At 41.2% G+C, this 21,631-nt stretch overlaps 1 protein-coding gene across 1 annotated transcript in view; it reads left to right on the top strand.

Annotated features, from left to right (window-relative positions):
- The window catches only part of ANO3 (anoctamin 3), a 1,634,736-nt gene that overhangs the window by 455,428 nt on the left and 1,157,677 nt on the right, over positions 1-21,631 (top strand). Inside the window, exon 3 of the mRNA XM_078684212.1 lies at positions 18,461-18,619. Coding sequence (XP_078540338.1) covers positions 18,461-18,619 — 159 coding nt within the window. The remainder of the gene's footprint in view (positions 1-18,460; positions 18,620-21,631) is intronic.

Genomic DNA, 21,631 nt, shown 5'->3' with positions numbered 1-21,631 from the left:
CACTGGCATGCACTGCATCTAAAAAGAAAATCTGAACCGGCAGCCTCTGAAATCCAACAGCGGGCGCAGGGCAGACTGTGTCCCCTTACCACCTCTGGTACCTGCTGCACTGCACTTTCTACACCAATGGGCTAGACCTCTGAGTGGGCTATTTATTTTTATTCTAAAATTCAAAAGGGCAAGAGACCAAGCTAATCCTGCAGATTGTCCTTGTCTTCTTCTGTCTTCATCTCATACAAGCATTTCGTACCAGAACCACTTCACGTGGATTCTAGCTCTCACTGCTAATACTATCTCAGAAAGTGTCAGTGAGCAGCAGAGTCTCCAAGTCTGCACAGAAGGAAATTGATCAGGTGTGATCTGTGCTTTACTAATGCATGACAAGTATTGCTTTCAGAATACCACCTTCCCTTCTTCCTGACTAGTGTGTCTTCCCTGTTGAAGATTGAGACCCAGATATCTTCTAGGCACTCTGCCAATGTGTGAAAGGGGAACCTCGCTACCTTGGTAGGAGTGTGAAATAGGTGAGAAACAACTTTCTCTAAAATATTCAATTAATTAGACTACTGAATTAGTTTAGATAAACAGCATTATAGGTCTCAAAAATCGAAAACTAAAATAGATAGCTGGATCCTAGATTCAGATGCCAGGGTTTCAGGCATAACAACATGCGGGATATAAATCTGGTGTTAATTTTACTTTATCAAATATGAGTTCCAAACAATAGAGAATTGACTTTTGATTCCATAGAGACATGGGGGCCTCCAACCAAAGCAGCAAAGTAACTAACAAGGGACACTGTGGAGATGACTTTTTGTGCATCACATTTTTTCAGTACGTTATAACTTTCTCCTGCCTTAGCTCTAGGCTACACTACAGTCCTAATACAACCCTAATATGCAGGCCTATTTGTGGTTGGTATTGATAGTGGAATGTTTGTAGGAGACACCCTAGTGCTCGTTTGCAAAAATATAGGGGCATATTCATAAGCCCCTATCGCCACCACAATGTCATGGTGGCGATAGGGGCCTCACCTTATTCACAAGGCAGCGTTAAGCCATTTGACATCGCTTAACGCTGGCTTGTGAATAAGGCCCCCTTTCATGCTGTGTTTAGTGTGAAAGGGGCATGCAGTAGGTGTTGTGGTGGGCATTCCACCGCAACACCCATTGATTTTGACGCTGCCCCCTATTTACAAGGGCAGCGTAAATAGGAGGCAGCGCAAGGAAAACCCTGGTCTTTAGTTTGCGAAACAAGGATAAATGCTTTATTTCTCCTCCTTTTTGCAAAATGCCATGGTTTGTGTATTTACAGGAAGGTGTCCCTTCCTGTACATAAACAAACCTTTTTTTCAAATGCTGTTTTGTAACATGCATGTGTGCTGCATGAAGCAGTGCACATGTAAGTTACAAACTGGCATTTTAGGTTTGTTTATGTGCAGGAAGGGACACCTTCCTGTACATAAACAAACCTCCCTGCTTTCAGACACCCTTGTACTCTGGTGCAAGGGTGCCTGCATTAGCGCTAGGTTGTGGGGAAACGCAAGGCTGCACCATATCCTTGTGAATATGGTGCAGCCTTGCGTTTCCGAAGTGCCGGAGAGAGGCGTTAAGCCAAGAAAGGCTTACGCCTCTCTCTGCCACTTCCTTGTGAATATACCCCATAGTTGTTAAAAATATAGTTTTATATTATTGTTATGTATTTTTGTAAATATTTTATATGTATGCGTTGTATGTTTTTTTTGCATAAGAATTGTTTGTATTTTTAATATATGTGTTACATTTTAAGTAGTTTTTATTTTATTTTTTATTTTACTTTTCCACTTTTAGTTCCGTAGCGGGTGTTGGGTTTATGGAGGGAATAGCATGGGAAGTAATTTAATTATATTAAATGTATAACAAAATTATTTGAATTCTGCGCTTTTAGTTCCATAGCGGGTTATAGGTTTAAAGGGGAATAAGGTGGAAAGTAATTTAATTATTTAAAATGTATTGATTAATTTTTATTCATTCATATTTGTTTAATTGAGATGTTATTGTGTTAAATGTGTAAAGTAATTTATTGTTAATTAATTAATAATTGTTTAATTCATTTTAAATGATTAATTGGTAATTAATTATGGTAATTGTGTAATTAATTTTAGGTGTGTGTTGTGGTGTTTATAGGTGTAACTGGTGGAAAGTAATTTATTTTTAATTTATGAATTATTAGTTGGTTAATTCATTTTAATTGATTAATTGGTTATTCATTTTGGTAATTTTGTAATTAATTTTAGGTGTGTTGTGGTGTTTATAGGTGTAAAGGGTGGGGAGTAATGTATTTTTAATGTATGAATTATTTCATTGGTCGTTAATTATTGTTAATTAATTAATTACTAATTAATTTTGGTAATTGTGTAATTAATTTTAGGTTTGTGTTGTGGTTTTTATAGGTGTAAAGGGTGGGAAGTAATTTATTTTTAATTGATGACTTACTGGAATAACAGGTTGTTAATTCATTCTAATTTATTAATTGGTAATTAATTATGGTAATTGTGTAATTCATTTCAGGTATGTGTTGTGCTGTTTATAAGAGTAAAGTGTGGGAAGTAATTTGTATTTAATTGATTAATATATAGTTAATTAATGTAAATTATTTTATATTTATGCTGGGTAATTGTTTATTTTTGTGTGTGTTGGTTTTACTTTTAAATTGGTGAAAGGGTGAGTATTACATACATTTCAATTATTTAAATATTAGTTGTTAATAGTAATAGTTTTTAATTTTAAGGTAAGTTTTATTTGCATTTTATATTTTATAGTTTAATTTAGATGTGTGATGTGGAAATTATAGTGTCAAAGTGTGTGTAATCATTAACTTTCATACGTTTTGTTATTACTATTTTAATTATGTAAATAAATGTAATTAAAAACGTTTAAGTACTTTGTTATTGCTGTGGTGTTAATGGGTAGGAAATAAAATAAATAGATTTATGTTTTAATGATTTTTTTGTTTGTAAATATTTTCTAGTTAAAAAATATTTTTGGGCAAATGTATTTATTATTTTATTATATAAAGTATTTGTAGGTTTTTGTTATATGTAATTAATATTATAATAAGTGTGCTTTTTATATGTTTAATATTTTTTTAAATATTGTTTATTACATTAAAAAAATATATATATTTTAAAAAAAAATATATATATATATATATATATATACATTTTTTTAAGTGTTTGAGTGTGAATAGTATTTTTCTTCCGCTATCGAACAATTTCCCTACTGTTCCACTCCCTGGATTTGGAGTAGTAACTTTTACCCATTCGATGTCCAGCACTTTCCCTACTGTTGCACTCACTGAAGTGGGAAAAAGTAATTTTTTCCCCTCCGCTATCCATCACTTCCCCTACTGTGGCAGTCTTTGGAGTGGGAATAGTAATTTTTACCCCTCCACTATCCAACACTTTCCCTTTTCCTATTGATGCACTGATTGTATTGGGCAATTTAAGTTTAACTATTTTTCATACTTTAATGTTTTAATTTATTCTAGAATTTATTTTTATATTTAAAATTATTGATATCTCTATGTATATATTTTATATAATTTTAAAGTTTTAAAATAAATTAAAGATAATAGTTCATTACTTTTTTTAAAGTGTATATATAAATGTAAAACATTATGTTTGCTTGTTTATTTTTGTTAATTAGGTTTTTTATATTTTGTAAAAATGTATATTAAATGTCATTTAGTTAAAATTAATATTAATATTTAATATATATTACTTTATTGTATATATATATATATATATATATATATATATATATATATATATATTTAATGTAATATTTTTACATGTATAGTTTTTTACATCGATAATTTTGATTTAATATTTTTGTACTGTGTAGGTATGGGAGTTGATATTTTTGTAGTCTATGTATTTTTTTCGATATCTTGAACATCAATATTTTTAACATCGATATTCGATCAGTGAACCTATAAAGTGCAACTGAGTTTTCAGCCGGCTTGACAGACCCCAGATCATATAAGGGTGAAAAATACTGAGATACTGGAATTATGCAAACTACAGGACTGCTCTCATCTAGGTTTAATGATACCAAACACAGGAGTGAATGAATGAACAGAGGGCTACACTGGGGAGGCAGACAGTAGGCCAGAGTCCACATTCTACCAGCTCTGCAGCACCTGCACTTTAAATGGACCTTTTTAAACGTGCCACAAATAGTTGTGCTTTGATATTGGGTTTTCATGACAATGTTAATTGATATGTAGATATGTATCTGTATATTTTTGCATATTTTCCACAGATCAACGGGGCCTATTCATGAGCTTGGTTGTGTCGCTCTTGGGCTAAGCAACATGGTGCAAGAGCGACACAAACCTTAAGTCAAACTGAAATTTTTAATATGGCAACTCAGTGCAATTCGCTGTATTGCATTATTCTGCCCTTTGGAAGACGTTCCAGGAGCATTGCATGGGTGTTCCTACAGAACTTTCATGCTTTTTGACGTATTCACAGGTTTTCCAGAACTGGCTAACCTGGGAATGCGCTCAAAAGAAATGCTTTCTGCAGCACACACATAGAGAGAGGAATATGCCTCTCAGGTTTGTGTTTGTACAGGACGGTGTCCCTTCCATCACAAAAACAATCCTGCATGCAACATAGGCACCGTTGCACCATAGTACAAGGATGCCTGAGTTGGCGCTAGGCTGCCAAAAGGCACCAGCACGGTTCCATGTTTAAATATCGATAAAAAAAATATGGTTAACAAAAATATAGATGTAAAAATATCGACTACAAAAATATCGAATCCCTATGCTTAAACAGGTAAGTACAACAATATTAACTCAAAAATATAGATGTAAAAAATATCGACTTTAAAAAATAATATAACTTAAATAAAATATTTAAATAATATTATTATTATTAACAAAATAAATTAAATTACATTTATATTTTAACAAATTATAACAAATAAACTTAATTTAATGAATATAAACACAATAAATGTGTACATATACATATATTTTCTTAATTCCATTTTATTATTATCTTTATTTAATTTATAAACTTTAATAATTATATAAAAATAAAATAAACACATATATAAAACATTTTGAATAAAAAATAATATTCTATATTTTATTAACACATTAAAGTATTAAAAAATAATAATACATACATTTAATAACAAAATTACTATTCCCACTCCAAAGAGTGCAACAGTAGGGTAAGCGTTGAATAGTGTAGGGGTAAAAATTATTATTCCCACTCCAGAGGGTGCAACAGTAGGGAAAGCGTTGGATAGTGTAGGAGTAAAAATTACTATTCCCACTCCAGAGAGTGCAACAGTAGGGAAAGCGCTGGATAGCGTAGGGGTAAAAATTACTATTCCCACTCCAGAGAGTGCAACAGTAGGGAAAATGTTGGATAGTGTAGGGGTACAAATTACTATTCCCACTCCAAAGGGTGCAACAGTAGGGAAAGCGTTGGATAGCGTAGGGTTAAAAATTACTATTCCCACTCCAGTGAGTGCAACAGTAGGGAAAGCGTTGGATAGCGTAGGAGTAAAAATTACTATTCCCACTCCAGAGAGTGCAACAGTAGGGAAAGCGTTGGATAGCGTAGGGGTAAAAAATACTATTCCCACTCCAGACAGTGCAACAGTAGGGAAAGCGCTGGATAGCGTAGAGGTAAAAATTACTATTCCCACTCCAGAGGGTGCAACAGTAGAGAAAGCGTTGGATAGCGTAGGGGTAAAAATTACTATTCCCACTCCAGTGAGTGCAACAGTAGGGAAAGCGTTGGATAGCGTAGGAGTAAAAATTACTATTCCTACTCCAGAGAGTGCAACAGTAGGGAAAACGTTGGATAGCGTAGGGGTAAAAATTACTATTCCCACTCCAGGGAGTGCAACAGTAGGGAAAGCGTTGGATAGCGTATGGGTAAAAATTACTATTCCCACTCCAGAGGGTGCAACAGTAGGAAAAGCGTTGGATAGAGTAGGGGTAAAAATTACTATTCCCACTCCAAAGGGTGCAATATTAGGAAAAGCGCTGGATAGCGTAGGGTAATAATTACTATTCCCACTCCAGACAGTACAACAGTAGGAAACGCGCTGGATAGCGTAGGAGTACAAATTACTATTCCCACTCCAGATCGTGCAACAGTAGGGAAAATGTTGGTTAGCGTAGGGGTAAAAAATACTATTCCCACTCCAGAGAGTGCAACAGTAGGGAAAGCGTTGGATAGCGTAGGGGTAAAAATTACTATTCCCACTCCAGAGAGTGCAACAGTAGGGAAAACGTTGGATAGCGTAGGGGTGAAAATTACTTTTCCCACTCCAGAGAGTGCAACAGTAGGGAAAGCGTTGGATAGCGTAGGGGTGAAAATTACTATTCCCACTCCAGCGAGTGCAACAGTAGGGAAAGCGTTGGATAGCGTAGGGGTGAAAATTACTATTCCCACTCCAGAGAGTGCAACAGTAGGTAAAGCGTTGGATAGCGTGGGGGTGAAAATTACTATTCCCACTCCAGAGAGTGCAACAGTAAGGAAAGCGTTGGATAGCGTAGGGGTAAAAATTACTATTCCCACTCCAATAGTCTAGGAAGAAGGTTCTAACAGTAGCACATCCTCTGAGGGCAACAGGACACACCCAGCGGATCCGATTCCTTCCCACCTGCATCTCAAGGCCACATGTGCTCATGCGCCTAATTTATCAGTGCCTCAGAGGGCTGGCATTTCCATAGCATGAGCGAAAATGTATATTATGTATATTGGTATTGATTTAAACGTAGATTTAATCAGGTCTTGTGGATATGGGTGAGGCTTGGGACACAGACTCGGAGTAATCTGAACCGCACAAATAGTTATTTGAGGACCGAAGGCAACTCAATCTCTGAGAAAGCTAATGACTCCAGTGTTATGATATTAGCAGACCGCGACAAAGTCTACTAGTAGATGGTTAAAATTAGTGTTTTAGCTTAGAGGCACTTGGTTGTTGTGTAGATACTTTTCTGTCCTATAAATACACATTTGTGCACGCATGTGGACAGTGTTTTCTTCAATATCCTTGAGCTGTGATTAATATCAAGGTTACTAGCTTGAGCTTCGGGCAGCACTTGGGGCAAAAAACACGCATAAAAGATGAGCAATCCTTTCTAATGATCAGAGCTGACATAAATATTACTTAACCTTTTCTCCAGCCTTATAGTGTGCACATATACCCATGATAGATAGTTAAAGTGGCAGGGCTGTCCTTAACAAACTATATAAAGCAATATAGCAATACAAACAAACCAAGATCTTCACTGAATGAAGCTAGAGCAGAGGAAAATGGAATTTGATATTATTTTATGATTCGTTTTTTTGCTTATTTAAAGTGCACAAATATCCATAGATGTCCTGACTGTATGATCTGTAAATCAGCACAAATTGGAATTATTGAAAAAGAAAATAACTTTCAGGGTGGATCTGGTGAGAGATTCATGTGATCTACTCTGAAAATGGCTACTCTTACCTATTCTTACTTTAGGAAGCATGGCTCTTTTTTTCCATTTGCACAAATCAGGCGCACTGGGAATCGAAAACACTGTGGGGCAGATTTACAAGCCCCTTGCGCCAGTTTTGCGTCACTTTTAACATGGGAAAAGTAATGCAAAAGAGGTGCAAGGGGCTTGTAAATCTTCCCCTGTATATCTACAATTACATCTGTAGACACTGTATTGGTGGCTTGTTAAAGAGTCGCCTGTCACATGAGTAGTTCCAGAGGTTCACTCTTATGATGTTTAACCCCTAAAACGATCCACGCAGAGGACTGGTAGGCCATCTATACATTACTATCTACCAATATGCTGATGACACCCAACTATACATCTGGAGATGTTGTTGGGGGAGACAGCCTTAAGCTCAGATCCAGTGTTTAACCCTGGAGGTCTGTAGTATATCTAAAAAGTAACCCAACAACATCTGAAGTCTTATACTTATACCCCGCTGAAAGTTTTATCCAGGATTGGGCCACAAATGTGCACTTTGATGGCAAGTCCCATTTTCCACTCAACTAAATCCGGATGTATGTCAATAGAACGCGATCTTTTAGATCGCGGTACTTGACAACGCAGGCATTACAACGCAAGTCGTTGCAACGACTTGCGTTGGAGGGAGCAGATTGTGGAATATTATAATTTTATATTCTAACACCAGTCCACGTAACAGTAGGGAAGGTGTTGGAATATAAAATTACAATATTCCTTGTCCAATAGCGCCATCCAGCGCAGTTGTAATGGCATTGTTGTAAAGGCACTGCGATGTAAACACCGCGTTGTAAACGATGTTTACCACTAAATCCCTGGCCTTTCTCATGTATTCGTGGGCTTTCTCGTGGACTTCCCTCTATCCTTCATGGACTATATAAAGAATGGAGCACAACATAGATTTGTTTGGCCTTACATCACTGCGCAAAACTAATGACTTTTCTTTTTTCTCTTCAATGAATCCCCATCTGCAGTGCATGCCCTCATCTTGTATTTCATCATCAGATTTGCCACTTTCTTTGATGGCCTCTCAGGATCCTAATTGAGGTGATTCCTCTTCCAATGCGTGCTGAAGAATGCAGCAAGCATTGATAGAGAAAAAAACGAGGAGAAATGAAAACATTTCTCCTTGTTGCACCTCACTACACCACCCTTAGGTCGGCATAGCATTCTGATACATTTCCAGATTTACGATTGCTCGTAAATCTGGAAATGCATCAGTGTACATGGGTGTGGGTTAGGAACACCCACAGCAGCTGGCATGTGGCTTACTGACATTATTAGTTGCTCTGTCAGATGATGCGTTGAATCAGTCGTTATAGCCGTATAATTAGGGCATGCTGATCCTTAGTGGAGTCCAAGCTGCACCACTGGAGGGAGATAAGAACATGTATCATGTGAGCAAATTAAAGTGTCCCTGAGATCAGTTGACACCAGACCCTTTACTCTTGTACAAGATTTAATGCTTTAAATTCTTATTATAATCAAGAATTATACTGATGTTCCATTTTTCATAATCAATGATACAGCATTCAGGTCTAAGAGAACCTTGAGCAGGTGGATTCTTGAAGTTGAAGAAGCTGCAGAGATGAGCATATATTTTATTTTTTCAAGATTTTGGGGGTCATTAGGATGGCGGGCGAATCGCCACCGCCCGTCTGGCGGTGGCAATCCGCCCGCCATATTCCAACCCCCACCTACTATTTCCCCCCTGCCATATTATGTTGGCAGTGAGGACCCCGGTGGATGGAAAGCTCGTACGCCAGTTTTCCACCGGTTGCACAGGCGCCCGGGCGGGAAATGGCTTCAATATGGTGGTGGTGTCTGCAAGACACCGCCATCCATATTATGTTGATGGCAGAGATCAGCCTTTCCATGGTGGCATTGCTGCCATGGAAAGGCATGCGTTTTTTGCTTTTGCGCACTAAGGGACCGATTACGATGTGGTCGTAAAAGGTTCCAACCCTTGATCTGAGCCTTTCCGACCACAATGCAATATGCCGGTCGGATTCCTTTCCAACCTCCTTATTTCAATGGAGCCTGTCGGAAAGGGATCCGAACGGTCATTCCGGCTGGCTTTCGATTGGCTCTTAGAGCCCATCAGCCAGTCAGAATGCGGCCTGTAATATCAAGAACGCCTCTTTCCAACCTTGGGGTTATGATGCAGGGTTTCGGCAGCCTTTCCATACTGGCCTTTCTGACACAGAAAGGCTGTCAGAACTCACACTTAGGGGGCCCCAGCAGGGCTCCCTTGGATGCACGGCTTCTGGTTGGAGGCCGAGGGGGCACCTAAGGTGTCCCCCTGTTGATCCCAGCACCCTGTGTCAGACACCTTGAGGTTTACAATGGGAGCATGCATTCCATTTGGTTTAAGGCTGGAATGCATGCTTCCATTGTAAAATGTAGGAATGCAACTAAACAGTGTTCTGTCCCATCCCAATGGGCCGATCGGGATCCCCAACCGTGTGTCGGGATGTACCATGACCAAGCAGATGTAAAGAAATCCGCCCGACATTGTAACCAAGCCCCTTGCATAAACCACTCCTCCTCCATGAGCCACCAGCCCCGCCCCGCCCATACCCAGCCTCGCAGAAAGTAAAAATATTGTTATTATCATTTTATTTCTTGATTTTTTACTTCCCTCAAGAGCAGTGCAACACTACTACACCTAAGTGGAGGAGCTGCCCCTGTAAGTAGGTCACCTAACAGTTTCTTGTATATTACAGCAGTAGATATGATATTGGGGGGGGTTAAGAATCCATTATTTCCCAATGACTCTGATGTGTTGACACTCCTCATTAAGTTCAGAAGAATGTCATTATGCCTATTTCAGTTTAGTTTAGTTGTACATATTAAATTATCAAGTACAATTACAATCTACTGTGGGTATGTGGTGGGAGCTGTATGGTTAGGGAGTCAAGCAACTTTCTTAATGCCACATTAAATTAGATCATTGTTATTAGTGTAGCAGATCAAGGTTGGTGTTTTCTTAGGCTGTGCTGTACTAATGTTTAATGAAAAAGAAGGGAGTATACAGGTTATCAAACTCATCAACCTAGATTGAATTTTTAACTTGCATTATGAAATGAAATCAATGAATGAAATTAAATTTGGATTTATAATGCGTGCTAATACCCGGAGGTGTCTAGGCGCGGTGGCCTCTATGGCTTGTGTTCCTAGATTTGCACAGTTCACATTTTATTCTTTAGCAAATTTGGTGCTTTATATTCTTTGGTAATTGATTCTTTCTCAGTGAAAATCTAGTTTGTATTTGTAAACCAGCACAGTCAGTCAGTCTTAATTTAGATCGTCTCACTTTCTGGGAGGTATATGCAAAGGCCAACTACACCCAGTCATGTGGCCCAGGATAGAGACTGCAGGTACCAAATGGTAAGGACAAGAAAATGCCAGCTTTCTAAAAGTGGAAAAAAAGAAACGTTTAGGTCTGGTAAAAGGTGTATCTTGCCTGTTCAAAATCTCAGTTAACAACTGCACTACAGGCTACAGTAGCAGGCCTGAGACACGTTTAAAAGAGGCACTTCAGTGGTTGGCACAATGAGTGCTGCAGACCCTCCAGTAGCATGTATTTGCAGGCTCTGGGTACATATAGTACCACTTTACTAGGGACTTACAAGTAAATGAAATGTGCCAACTGTCTGTGAGACAATTCTAACATTTTAAAGGAGAGAGCACAAGCACTTTAAGTACCCAGAATACTAAAAGTTAATAAAAACGGGTTCAGAAAACAGGAGGGGTGAAGGCAAAAGTTTTGGGTGGCCATGCAGAGAAGCCAAGACCAGCAGTAGAACTAGTCAGAATTGAAGATTCTACACCGATCTCCTTGCACCATATAACAGGCTACTTGTCATTAGATCCTCTGATGTTTTCAGTAATCTTTATGTTGTAAAAAAGCAAACTCTGCATGTCACCGATTAAAAGTGAAGACAGGAGGGCTCCGACTTCACATAAGACTTTTCTTCTCACCTCAGCATTATAGAGGTAAATGTCATGTTGATGTAAATATATGGAAAAGTCAATGTATTGAAAAAGACTCACTTCAAAATGATCAATAACTGTCTGCTAAGTAAACATCGCTATTATTTTAATTATATATACTTGAAAAATTATAGTAATCCTGTAATTAATTAACCTTCAAGACTAATTGATGCAAAAAGTAATTCTGTATGTAAAGCATGAAGCACGCCAGTGAGTGTAGCGTTGAAAAGGAGATACATGATTAAATGTTGGCGCTGTAGCTGCGTACACGTGGAATGTAAAGCTGTTCCTCATATGACTTAGGCTTGTATGAAATTTGGGGGCATATTACCAAGCAATAGCGATAATTATCGCTATTGCTTGGTTAGAGACAAAATTTTACCGCTGAGCTGCGGCGATTTTTATCGCAGATAAACCTTGGTATTACCAAGGTTTATCGCAAATGCGATAAAAAATGGCCGCAATGCATTAATATCGCTGAAAAGTCAGCGATATTCATGCATTACCGAGCTAATGCTCTTAGCCATGTTATCCACCTCCCATTGGATAACATGGCTAAGAACTGCTCAGATTCAAAAAGGGGGGTGGTGATGGACAGAGTATCTGAATTAAGCAGAACACTCCTACCCAGTCAAAAGATCAGGGCTTGATCCATCACCGTTTTTTAGCTCACTGCACCATCCCAGTTCAGAACCTGGCTACATGCAAATTAGTCTGTCCCTGGCCCAGTGCATCATGGGAACAGGGCAGACCAAACTACCAAGCCAATTCTTTACTGGAAAGGAAACAAGCTTCCGGGGACCGGTTTCTGGCATTGCAGCCCTCTTCGGCCCGGCTTGCTTGAATCCTGATGGTGCAGTGAGCAAGGGACTCATGTCTGAGCATACCCTTCCACTCCTATAGTGGCCAAAACGATTCAAAAAGGGGGGTGGTGATGGACAGAGTATCTGAATTAAGCAGAACACTCCTACCCAGTCAAAAGATCAGGGCTTGATCCATCACCGTTTTTTAGCTCACTGCACCATCCCAGTTCAGAACCTGGCTACATGCAAATTAGTCTGTCCCTGGCCCAGTGCATCATGGGAACAGGGCAGACCAAACTACCAAGCCAATACTTTACTGGAAAGGAAACAAGCTTCCGGGGACCGGTTTCTGGTATTGCAGGCGTCTTCGGCCCGGCTTGCTTGAATCCTGATGGTGCAGTGAACAAGGGACTCAGGTCTGAGCATACCCTTCCACTCCTATAGTGGCCAAAACGATTCAAAAATGGGGGTGGTGATGGACACAGTATCTGAATTAAGCAGAAAACTCCTACCCAGTCAAAAGATCAGGGCTTGATCCATCACCTTTTTTAGCTCACTGCACCATCCCAGTTCAGAACCTGGCTACATGCAAATTAGTCTGTCCCTGGCCCAGTGCATCATGGGAACAGGGCAGACCAAACTACCAAGCCAATTCTTTACTGGAAAGGAAACAAGCTTCCGGGGACCGGTTTCTGGCATTGCAGCCGTCTTCCGCCCGGCTTGCTTGAATCCTGATGGTGCAGTGAGCAAGGGACTCATGTCTGAGCATACCCTTCCACTCCTATAGTGGCCAAAACGATTCAAAAAGGGGGGTGGTGATGGACAGAGTATCTGAATTAAGCAGAACACTCCTACCCAGTCAAAAGATCAGGGCTTGATCCATCACCGTTTTTTAGCTCACTGCACCATCCCAGTTCAGAACCTGGCTACATGCAAATTAGTCTGTCCCTGGCCCAGTGCATCATGGGAACAGGGCAGACCAAACTACCAAGCCAATTCTTTACTGGAAAGGAAACAAGCTTCCGGGGACCGGTTTCTGGCATTGCAGCCCTCTTCGGCCCGGCTTGCTTGAATCCTGATGGTGCAGTGAGCAAGGGACTCATGTCTGAGCATACCCTTCCACTCCTATAGTGGCCAAAACGATTCAAAAAGGGGGGTGGTGATGGACAGAGTATCTGAATTAAGCAGAACACTCCTACCCAGTCAAAAGATCAGGGCTTGATCCATCACCGTTTTTTAGCTCACTGCACCATCCCAGTTCAGAACCTGGCTACATGCAAATTAGTCTGTCCCTGGCCCAGTGCATCATGGGAACAGGGCAGACCAAACTACCAAGCCAATTCTTTACTGGAAAGGAAACAAGCTTCCGGGGACCGGTTTCTGGTATTGCAGGCGTCTTCGGCCCGGCTTGCTTGAATCCTGATGGTGCAGTGAACAAGGGACTCAGGTCTGAGCATACCCTTCCACTCCTATAGTGGCCAAAACGATTCAAAAATGGGGGTGGTGATGGACAGAGTATCTGAATTAAGCAGAACACTCCTACCCAGTCAAAAGATCAGGGCTTGATCCATCACCTTTTTTAGCTCACTGCACCATCCCAGTTCAGAACCTGCCTACATGCAAATTAGTCTGTCCCTGGCCCAGTGCATCATGGGAACAGGGCAGACCAAACTACCAAGCCAATTCTTTACTGGAAAGGAAACAAGCTTCCGGGGACCGGTTTCTGGCATTGCAGCCGTCTTCCGCCCGGCTTGCTTGAATCCTGATGGTGCAGTGAGCAAGGGACTCATGTCTGAGCATACCCATCCACTCCTATAGTGGCCAAAACGATTCAAAAAGGGGGGTAGTGATGGACAGAGTATCTGAATTAGGCAGAACACTCCTACCCAGTCAAAAGATCAGGGCTTGATCCATCACCGTTTTTTAGCTCACTGCACCATCCCAGTTCAGAACCTGGCTACATGCAAATTAGTCTGTCCCTGGCCCAGTGCATCATGGGAACAGGGCAGACCAAACTACCAAGCCAATTCTTTACTGGAAAGGAAACAAGCTTCCGGGGACCGGTTTCTGGCATTGCAGCCCTCTTCGGCCCGGCTTGCTTGAATCCTGATGGTGCAGTGAGCAAGGGACTCATGTCTGAGCATACCCTTCCACTCCTATAGTGGCCAAAACGATTCAAAAAGGGGGGTGGTGATGGACAGAGTATCTGAATTAAGCAGAACACTCCTACCCAGTCAAAAGATCAGGGCTTGATCCATCACCGTTTTTTAGCTCACTGCACCATCCCAGTTCAGAACCTGGCTACATGCAAATTAGTCTGTCCCTGGCCCAGTGCATCATGGGAACAGGGCAGACAAAACTACCAAGCCAATTCTTTACTGGAAAGGAAACAAGCTTCCGGGGACCGGTTTCTGGTATTGCAGCCGTCTTCGGCCCGGCTTGCTTGAATCCTGATGGTGCAGTGAACAAGGGACTCAGGTCTGAGCATACCCTTCCACTCCTATAGTGGCCAAAACGATTCAAAAATGGGGGTGGTGATGGACAGAGTATCTGAATTAAGCAGAACACTCCTACCCAGTCAAAAGATCAGGGCTTGATCCATCACCTTTTTTAGCTCACTGCACCATCCCAGTTCAGAACCTGGCTACATGCAAATTAGTCTGTCCCTGGCCCAGTGCATCATGGGAACAGGGCAGACCAAACTACCAAGCCAATTCTTTACTGGAAAGGAAACAAGCTTCCGGGGACCGGTTTCTGGCATTGCAGCCGTCTTCGGCCCGGCTTGCTTGAATCCTGATGGTGTAGTGAGCAAGGGAATCATGTCTGAGCATACCCTTCCACTCCTATAGTGGCCAAAACGATTCAAAAAGGGGGGTGGTGATGGACAGAGTATCTGAATTAAGCAGAACACTCCTACCCAGTCAAAAGATCAGGGCTTGATCCATCACCGTTTTTTAGCTCACTGCACCATCCCAGTTCAGTACCTGGCTACATGCAAATTCGTCTGTCCCTGGCCCAGTGCATCATGGGAACAGGGCAGACCATACTACCAAGCCAATTCTTTACTGGAAAGGAAACAAGCTTCTGGGGACCGGTTTCTGGCATTGCAGCCGTCTTCGGCCCGGCTTGCTTGAATCCTGATGGTGCAGTGAGCAAGGGACTCATGTCTGAGCATACCCTTCCACTCCTATAGTGGCCAAAACGATTCAAAAAGGGGGGTGGTGATGGACAGAGTATCTGAATTAAGCAGAACACTCCTACCCAGTCAAAAGATCAGGGCTTGATCCATCACCGTTTTTTAGCTCACTGCACCATCCCAGTTCAGAACCTGGCTACATGCAAATTAGTCTGTCCCTGGCCCAGTGCATCATGCAAACTACCAAGCCAATTCTTTACTGGAAAGGAAACAAGCTTCCGGGGACCGGTTTCTGGCATTGCAGCCGTCTTCGGCCCGGCTTGCTTGAATCCTGATGGTGCAGTGAGCAAGGGACTCATGTCTGAGCAGTAAAGAATTGGCTTGGTAGTTTGGTCTGCCCTGTTCCCATGATGCACTGGGCCAGGGACAGACTAATTTGCATGTAGCCAGGTTCTGAACTGGGATGGTGCAGTGAGCTAAAAAACAGTGATGGATCAAGCCCTGATATTTTGACTGGGTAGGAGTGTTCTGTTTAATTCAGATACTCTGTCCATCACCACCCCCCTTTTTTTTTTTTTGAAAATAGAAAAGGGGTGGGAAACAGCAAGAGGGGAATCAGAAAGGGAAAAAAAAAAAAAAAAAAAGACAGGCGACATACCGCCACAAAACCCCACACAGGGGGCGCAAAACATAGGTAGGGGCTCATCCACAGAAGAAGGGCGATAGTGCTCCATAGTCCACAGGCAGTCGACAATAGTTCGACAGGCAACGGGGGAACTTCCACCCACTGCAGATTCTAGTCCAGAACAGGCACCTTTAGTTCGAATCCACCACCCCCCTTTTTGAATCGTTTTGGCCACCACAAGTGTGGAAGGGTATGCTCAGATGTGAGTCCCTTGCTCACTGCACCATCAGGATTCAAGCAAGCCGGGCCGAAGACGGCTGTAATGCCAGAAACCGGCCCCGGAAGATTGTTTCCTTTCCAGTAAAGAATTGGCTTGGTAGTTTGGTCTGCCCTGTTCCCATTATGCACTGGGCCAGGGACAGACTAATTTGCATGTAGCCAGGTTCTGAACTGGGATGGTGCAGTGAGCTACAAAATGGTGATGGATCAAGCCCTGATCTTTTGACTGGGTAGGAGTGTTCTGTTTAATTCAGATACTCTATCCATCACCACCCCCCTTTTTGAATCGTTTTGGCCACCACAAGTGTGGAAGGGTATGCTCAGATGTGAGTCCCTTGCTCACTGCACCATCAGGATTCAAGCAAGCCGGGCCGAAGACGGCTGTAATGCCAGAAACCGGTCCCCGGAAGCTTGTTTCCTTTCCAGTAAAGAATTGGCTTGGTAGTTTGGTCTGCCCTGTTCCCATGATGCATTGGGCCAGCGACAGACTAATTTGCATGTAGCCAGGTTCTGAACTGGGATGGTGCAGTGAGCTAAAAAACGGTGATGGATCAAGCCCTGATCTTTTGACTGGGTAGGAGTGTTCTGTTTAATTCAGATACTCTGTCCATCACCACCCCCCTTTTTGAATCGTTTTGGCCACCACAAGTGTGGAAGGTTATGCTCAGATGTGAGTCCCTTGCTCACTGCACCATCAGGATTCAAGCAAGCCGGGCCGAAGACGGCTGTAATGCCAGAAACCGGTCCCCGGAAGCTTGTTTCCTTTCCAGTAAAAAATTGGCTTGGTAGTTTGGTCTGCCCTGTTCCCATGATGCACTGGGCCAGGGACAGACTAATTTGCATGTAGCCAGGTTCTGAACTGGGATGGTGCAGTGAGCTAAAAAACGGTGATGGATCAAGCCCTGATCTTTTGACTGGGTAGGAGTGTTCTGTTTAATTCAGATACTCTGTCCATCACCACCCCCCTTTTTGAATAAGAACTGCTTAGGGCAGGCGTTAGCTTTTGGAGATAATCGCGCTTAGCGCGAATATCTCCAAAAGTTGGTAATAGGAGATAGCGATGTTAGCGACTGTTTCCAGTCGCTAACATCTTGGCACGCCCACTTTGCATGTCATTAGTGATAAATATCACTGACATGCAAAGTGGGGCCCAAGATGGTCGCTATCTCCTACTAGCTGTCGCTAACTGGTGTTAGCGACAGCTAGGTAATAGGGAGATAATTTTATCTCCGCTTTCTTGGCTTTTAAAGCCAAAAAAGCGGAGATAAACCCCCTTGATAATATGCCCCTTGGTCCAATGAAAGTAATTCCAAATATCACAAATGCCCACATTCCATGAATATTTGTTGCGTGCAGAGACACACATTTGTGGTACTTGGACAAAACATACAATTGTAAAAGTATAACTACACAATTTGAAATGGAAATTTTAATTACAATAGTGTGAAATATGGTTCTAGAATTACTTAGAAATGTTATTTCTCAACTCAAGTTGGCTGCAGGTACTACAGCAAAGATATTCTCCTCCACCACTTTAATATGGCCCAGGATGATAATTTTCTCTCAATTTTAATTTCTACGGGTTTCTGTTAATGTCAAAAGGTTAACTGCAAGCCCTACAGAAAACTCAACTGATATCAAGATCGAGAAAACAGGACATATGATACATATTTGTGATCATTCTTTCCTCACAGCCTTCAATGCACTTGGGTGTGTCTACGTTTGTGTGTGTGTTACAAAGATAAAGGCAAAAAATGAGAAATATAGATTGAGAGGTTGGGGAAATGTATGACTTCTTGTTCTTCCCATCTGACAATTAGACAGTTTAACTCATGGTCATCATGCTTATACCTGCTAGTCATGCTGGTACAGATTATCTCCTGGCTTGAAAGACCATATTAGGTCTACACTATGAAGAAATAACATCTCCCCTAAAGCTTCCGTGGCGGAATAGGCTTAAACTATGACCTCACATCATGCTGAGGTCATTACAGTAAATATTGTAGTGAGTAACCATACGAGGTGACGACTTGACATCTTCTAGTTAAGAAAAATATTAACATTTATTATCACCCTCTTTTCTTTTTCTAGGATGACGTTAACTCTATACCATCATTAGGCCTCTATTTCAAGGATGGCGTGAAACGTGTTGATTACATTCTGGTGTACAAGAAGTCCAGCACGCAAGTTGAAAAAAGAACTACGTTTGAGAAGAACCTCAGAGCTGAAGGGTTAATGTTAGAAAGAGAGGTAGGCTTTTTTATAGCTCAACGATGTACATGAAGTATCAGTTGCCTGCAAAAAGGAAATACTCTAATTAATTTACAGTTCATAATGACTGTGTATATTGTTTTATTGTCATTGATGCACAAACTTAAGAATCTGGCATGACTTCTATTTTATGTAACATTGCACTCCCATTGTGATACTGTGTACAAATGTGCCCCGCAGAAGATGAGAGCTGGGGCCGTTTCATGATGGGCTGAGTGCCTGTGTTTTTTTTGTGTGCTAAGGGCCTAAAGTTGAAACAAAATAAGTTATCTAACCAGTGGCGGCTGGCATGATTGTGGGTAGCTCAGCAGGAAGGAATGAAGGAGGTAAATACATTATTTTATTAAACTTACCTCCTCACCGCTTCCACCAAACCACTTCCTTCTCATCACGTCTCGCCTCCTCTGACAGAACAGGGAGCCCCCTGTCTCCCTTGAGCCAATCATAACACTGCAATGCAGCATTGTGATTAGACTGGGTACTGTGATTCGGCACTCAGATGGGGACTAGGAGCCTGGGCATGTTCTCCACTCAAGCTTGTAATGCAGTCTGGGTGGAGAACATGCTAAGTGCACATAAACGTTTGGCCATCCCGAGACAGCTGGCCAATCATTCATACGCATTTAGGTAGTAAAAACCACACCTCCCCTCCCTTGCTCTGTTAGCAGAGCAGCCCCAACCAGGCCCACCTCGCAAATCTCATGTGCCCACAACAGGAAAAAATAAAATGATAATAACATTGAGTTATTATAATTTTATTTTTCCTAACACTGCTGAAAAGCAGTGGGGCACCTTAGCGGAGGAGCTGCCATTTCATATAACAACATTTCTCCTCGTTAATGCTTGGATTTTAAAAAGAACAAGACGGAAGCATTGACCAGGGATTGGGTCTTGCTGTTTCTGACTATTTTTATCCAAAGTTTATGTATTTATTTAGAGAACTTCCAAGTTCCATGTATGAAATTACGAAAAAAACACAGTCGCTCATCCAATCATGATACAACCCTGGGTCACCTTTTATTCAACAAATCGGTGTCATCCAAAGTACATGTATTAACGTCCAGAATACATGGTTAGTACATTTTTTGCCAACTGATTAGCTGAAATAAGCAGCACAATAGCAATTCTCCAACATTTGTGTAGCTAGAATCTAGATTTCATCTGAAATACGGAGGCTAGAATCATGCATTTATCTTTTAATGCCACTACCCCACTGCTGCTCCTTCAAAAACTACAGATTACCTTAACAATCATTCCAGTACTAGAATCAACAAACTGTGTAAGTACATAGCCTAGAATCTTCTCCCTCTTTTAAATCAACTTTGCAATGACCCGGTCTTCTTTCACTCCAAAATCTTCTCCTGGATGCCACCTCCTTGGTCGCCTTGATATCGCTGTCCCACAATTAACAAAACAAAAATGAGTTATCTCTCCTTTTTTTCACTAGTGAACAATTCCATCAACATAAGATACCTCTTGATATTCCCCCATTCATACACCTTCAAAAGGAGGTTAGGGTGAGATAATACTAGCCTGCGAAAATCTAGATTCTCTCTACACACAGCTTGGACAATCGCTATTTCATTACAAGATCAGAGGCTAGCATCATGTTTGTTTAAAGCATTTCAGAACTGCACTCGTATCATGTTCTATTGGTTTAAAATAAATACACCGTCACCTGACCAATCAGTTGCCCTCAAAACATCTTTCAACCTCGTACCTGACCATATTGCTTAACTAGCTATGACCCTTCTTAACAAATGAGTTCCAAAACTCTTCACATATGCCTCTGCCTCCTTCATCACACAGCTCAGCCATCTTGCAGTTGTTGCGGAAGTCACTGCTCTAAATGGCTTTATATATTAAATCAATAATTACTTTTCAACATTGTATTTGAACTCCCTAACCGTACTCTTATTACTTGCATATATTAGACCACACATAACTTTTAAATTGCCTTCAAAGTTTGAGAATATAAAATGTTCTCAGTCCTACAGCTTAGGGTGTATAAACTCAACTAATTACCTCCAAAGATTTAACATCTGAAACTTATCTGCACAAAACCAAACGTAGAAGAGTATAAATGCTTATTAGCTGGCCAAGATTCATAAAGATTAAAAAACAAATTAACATCCCACAACACCTCATACTTTGTCCTAGGGGGTCTCCTCAGCCATATGCTCTTCCTTATTCTACTAATACAAAACGTATGTGTCAGTAGGTCTTCCATTTTTCAAAGACTGTCCATCTGCAAAAGCAGATCACTAACAATTAATTGCCCTGTATTTGAAACATCTCTCACACTGCTCAGTTAAAATATTTGCCATGTTTACCGCAACCACCTACACAGAATACAAATTCTGATCTCTGCACCAAGAGACCCATACTCTCCATATTCTTATACCTACATCTTGTTCCTGGTCCCCAAGACTCCTCGAAAAGTTCAGCAGCCCCACTCAGAAGACCTTTGAAATCTCTTGCTCGCCTCATACCTACCAAAGTTTCAATACACCTCCTGTCATTCTCTATCTGTGAGAAGACCTCACCTTTGCCACTATCACGAAGGGAATCTCACCAGCCATGTTCCAAACTACCAGAAACCATGCCTGAGAAGTCCAACACTAACTGGCATCTCTCCTGTCTCCTCTTCAACAGAACTCTGTGGAAAAGCATACGCTTCCTTCCCCAACCACCTCTGTTGAAATGCATCCACCTCAATAGCACTATAGTCTAGCATACAACTGCAGTCTGATAATTGAGCTGTCAAATGGGTTGAAAACAAATCCACCTTCAGAGGACTCCATGTTCTGTTTATTTCCCTGAAATATCTCTGATAATGCTTCCAATCCTTGTAATCCTTTAAGAACCTTGAATTCCAATTCACTATGTAATCTCCATCTCTGGTATACACTCTGCTTTCACTGATATTTTCTGCTCTAGAAAATACATAAATCCTTTGCCAAATCTGTCAACTCCTTGGACTGTGTTGCC

The sequence above is a fragment of the Lissotriton helveticus genome, chromosome 3_2 (genome assembly GCF_964261635.1).
Source record: "Lissotriton helveticus chromosome 3_2, aLisHel1.1, whole genome shotgun sequence".
In the NCBI taxonomy this organism is placed as follows: domain Eukaryota; kingdom Metazoa; phylum Chordata; class Amphibia; order Caudata; family Salamandridae; genus Lissotriton; species Lissotriton helveticus.
Note: the sequence above shows the minus strand (reverse complement) of the source record. Positions and strands in the feature narration are given on the sequence as shown.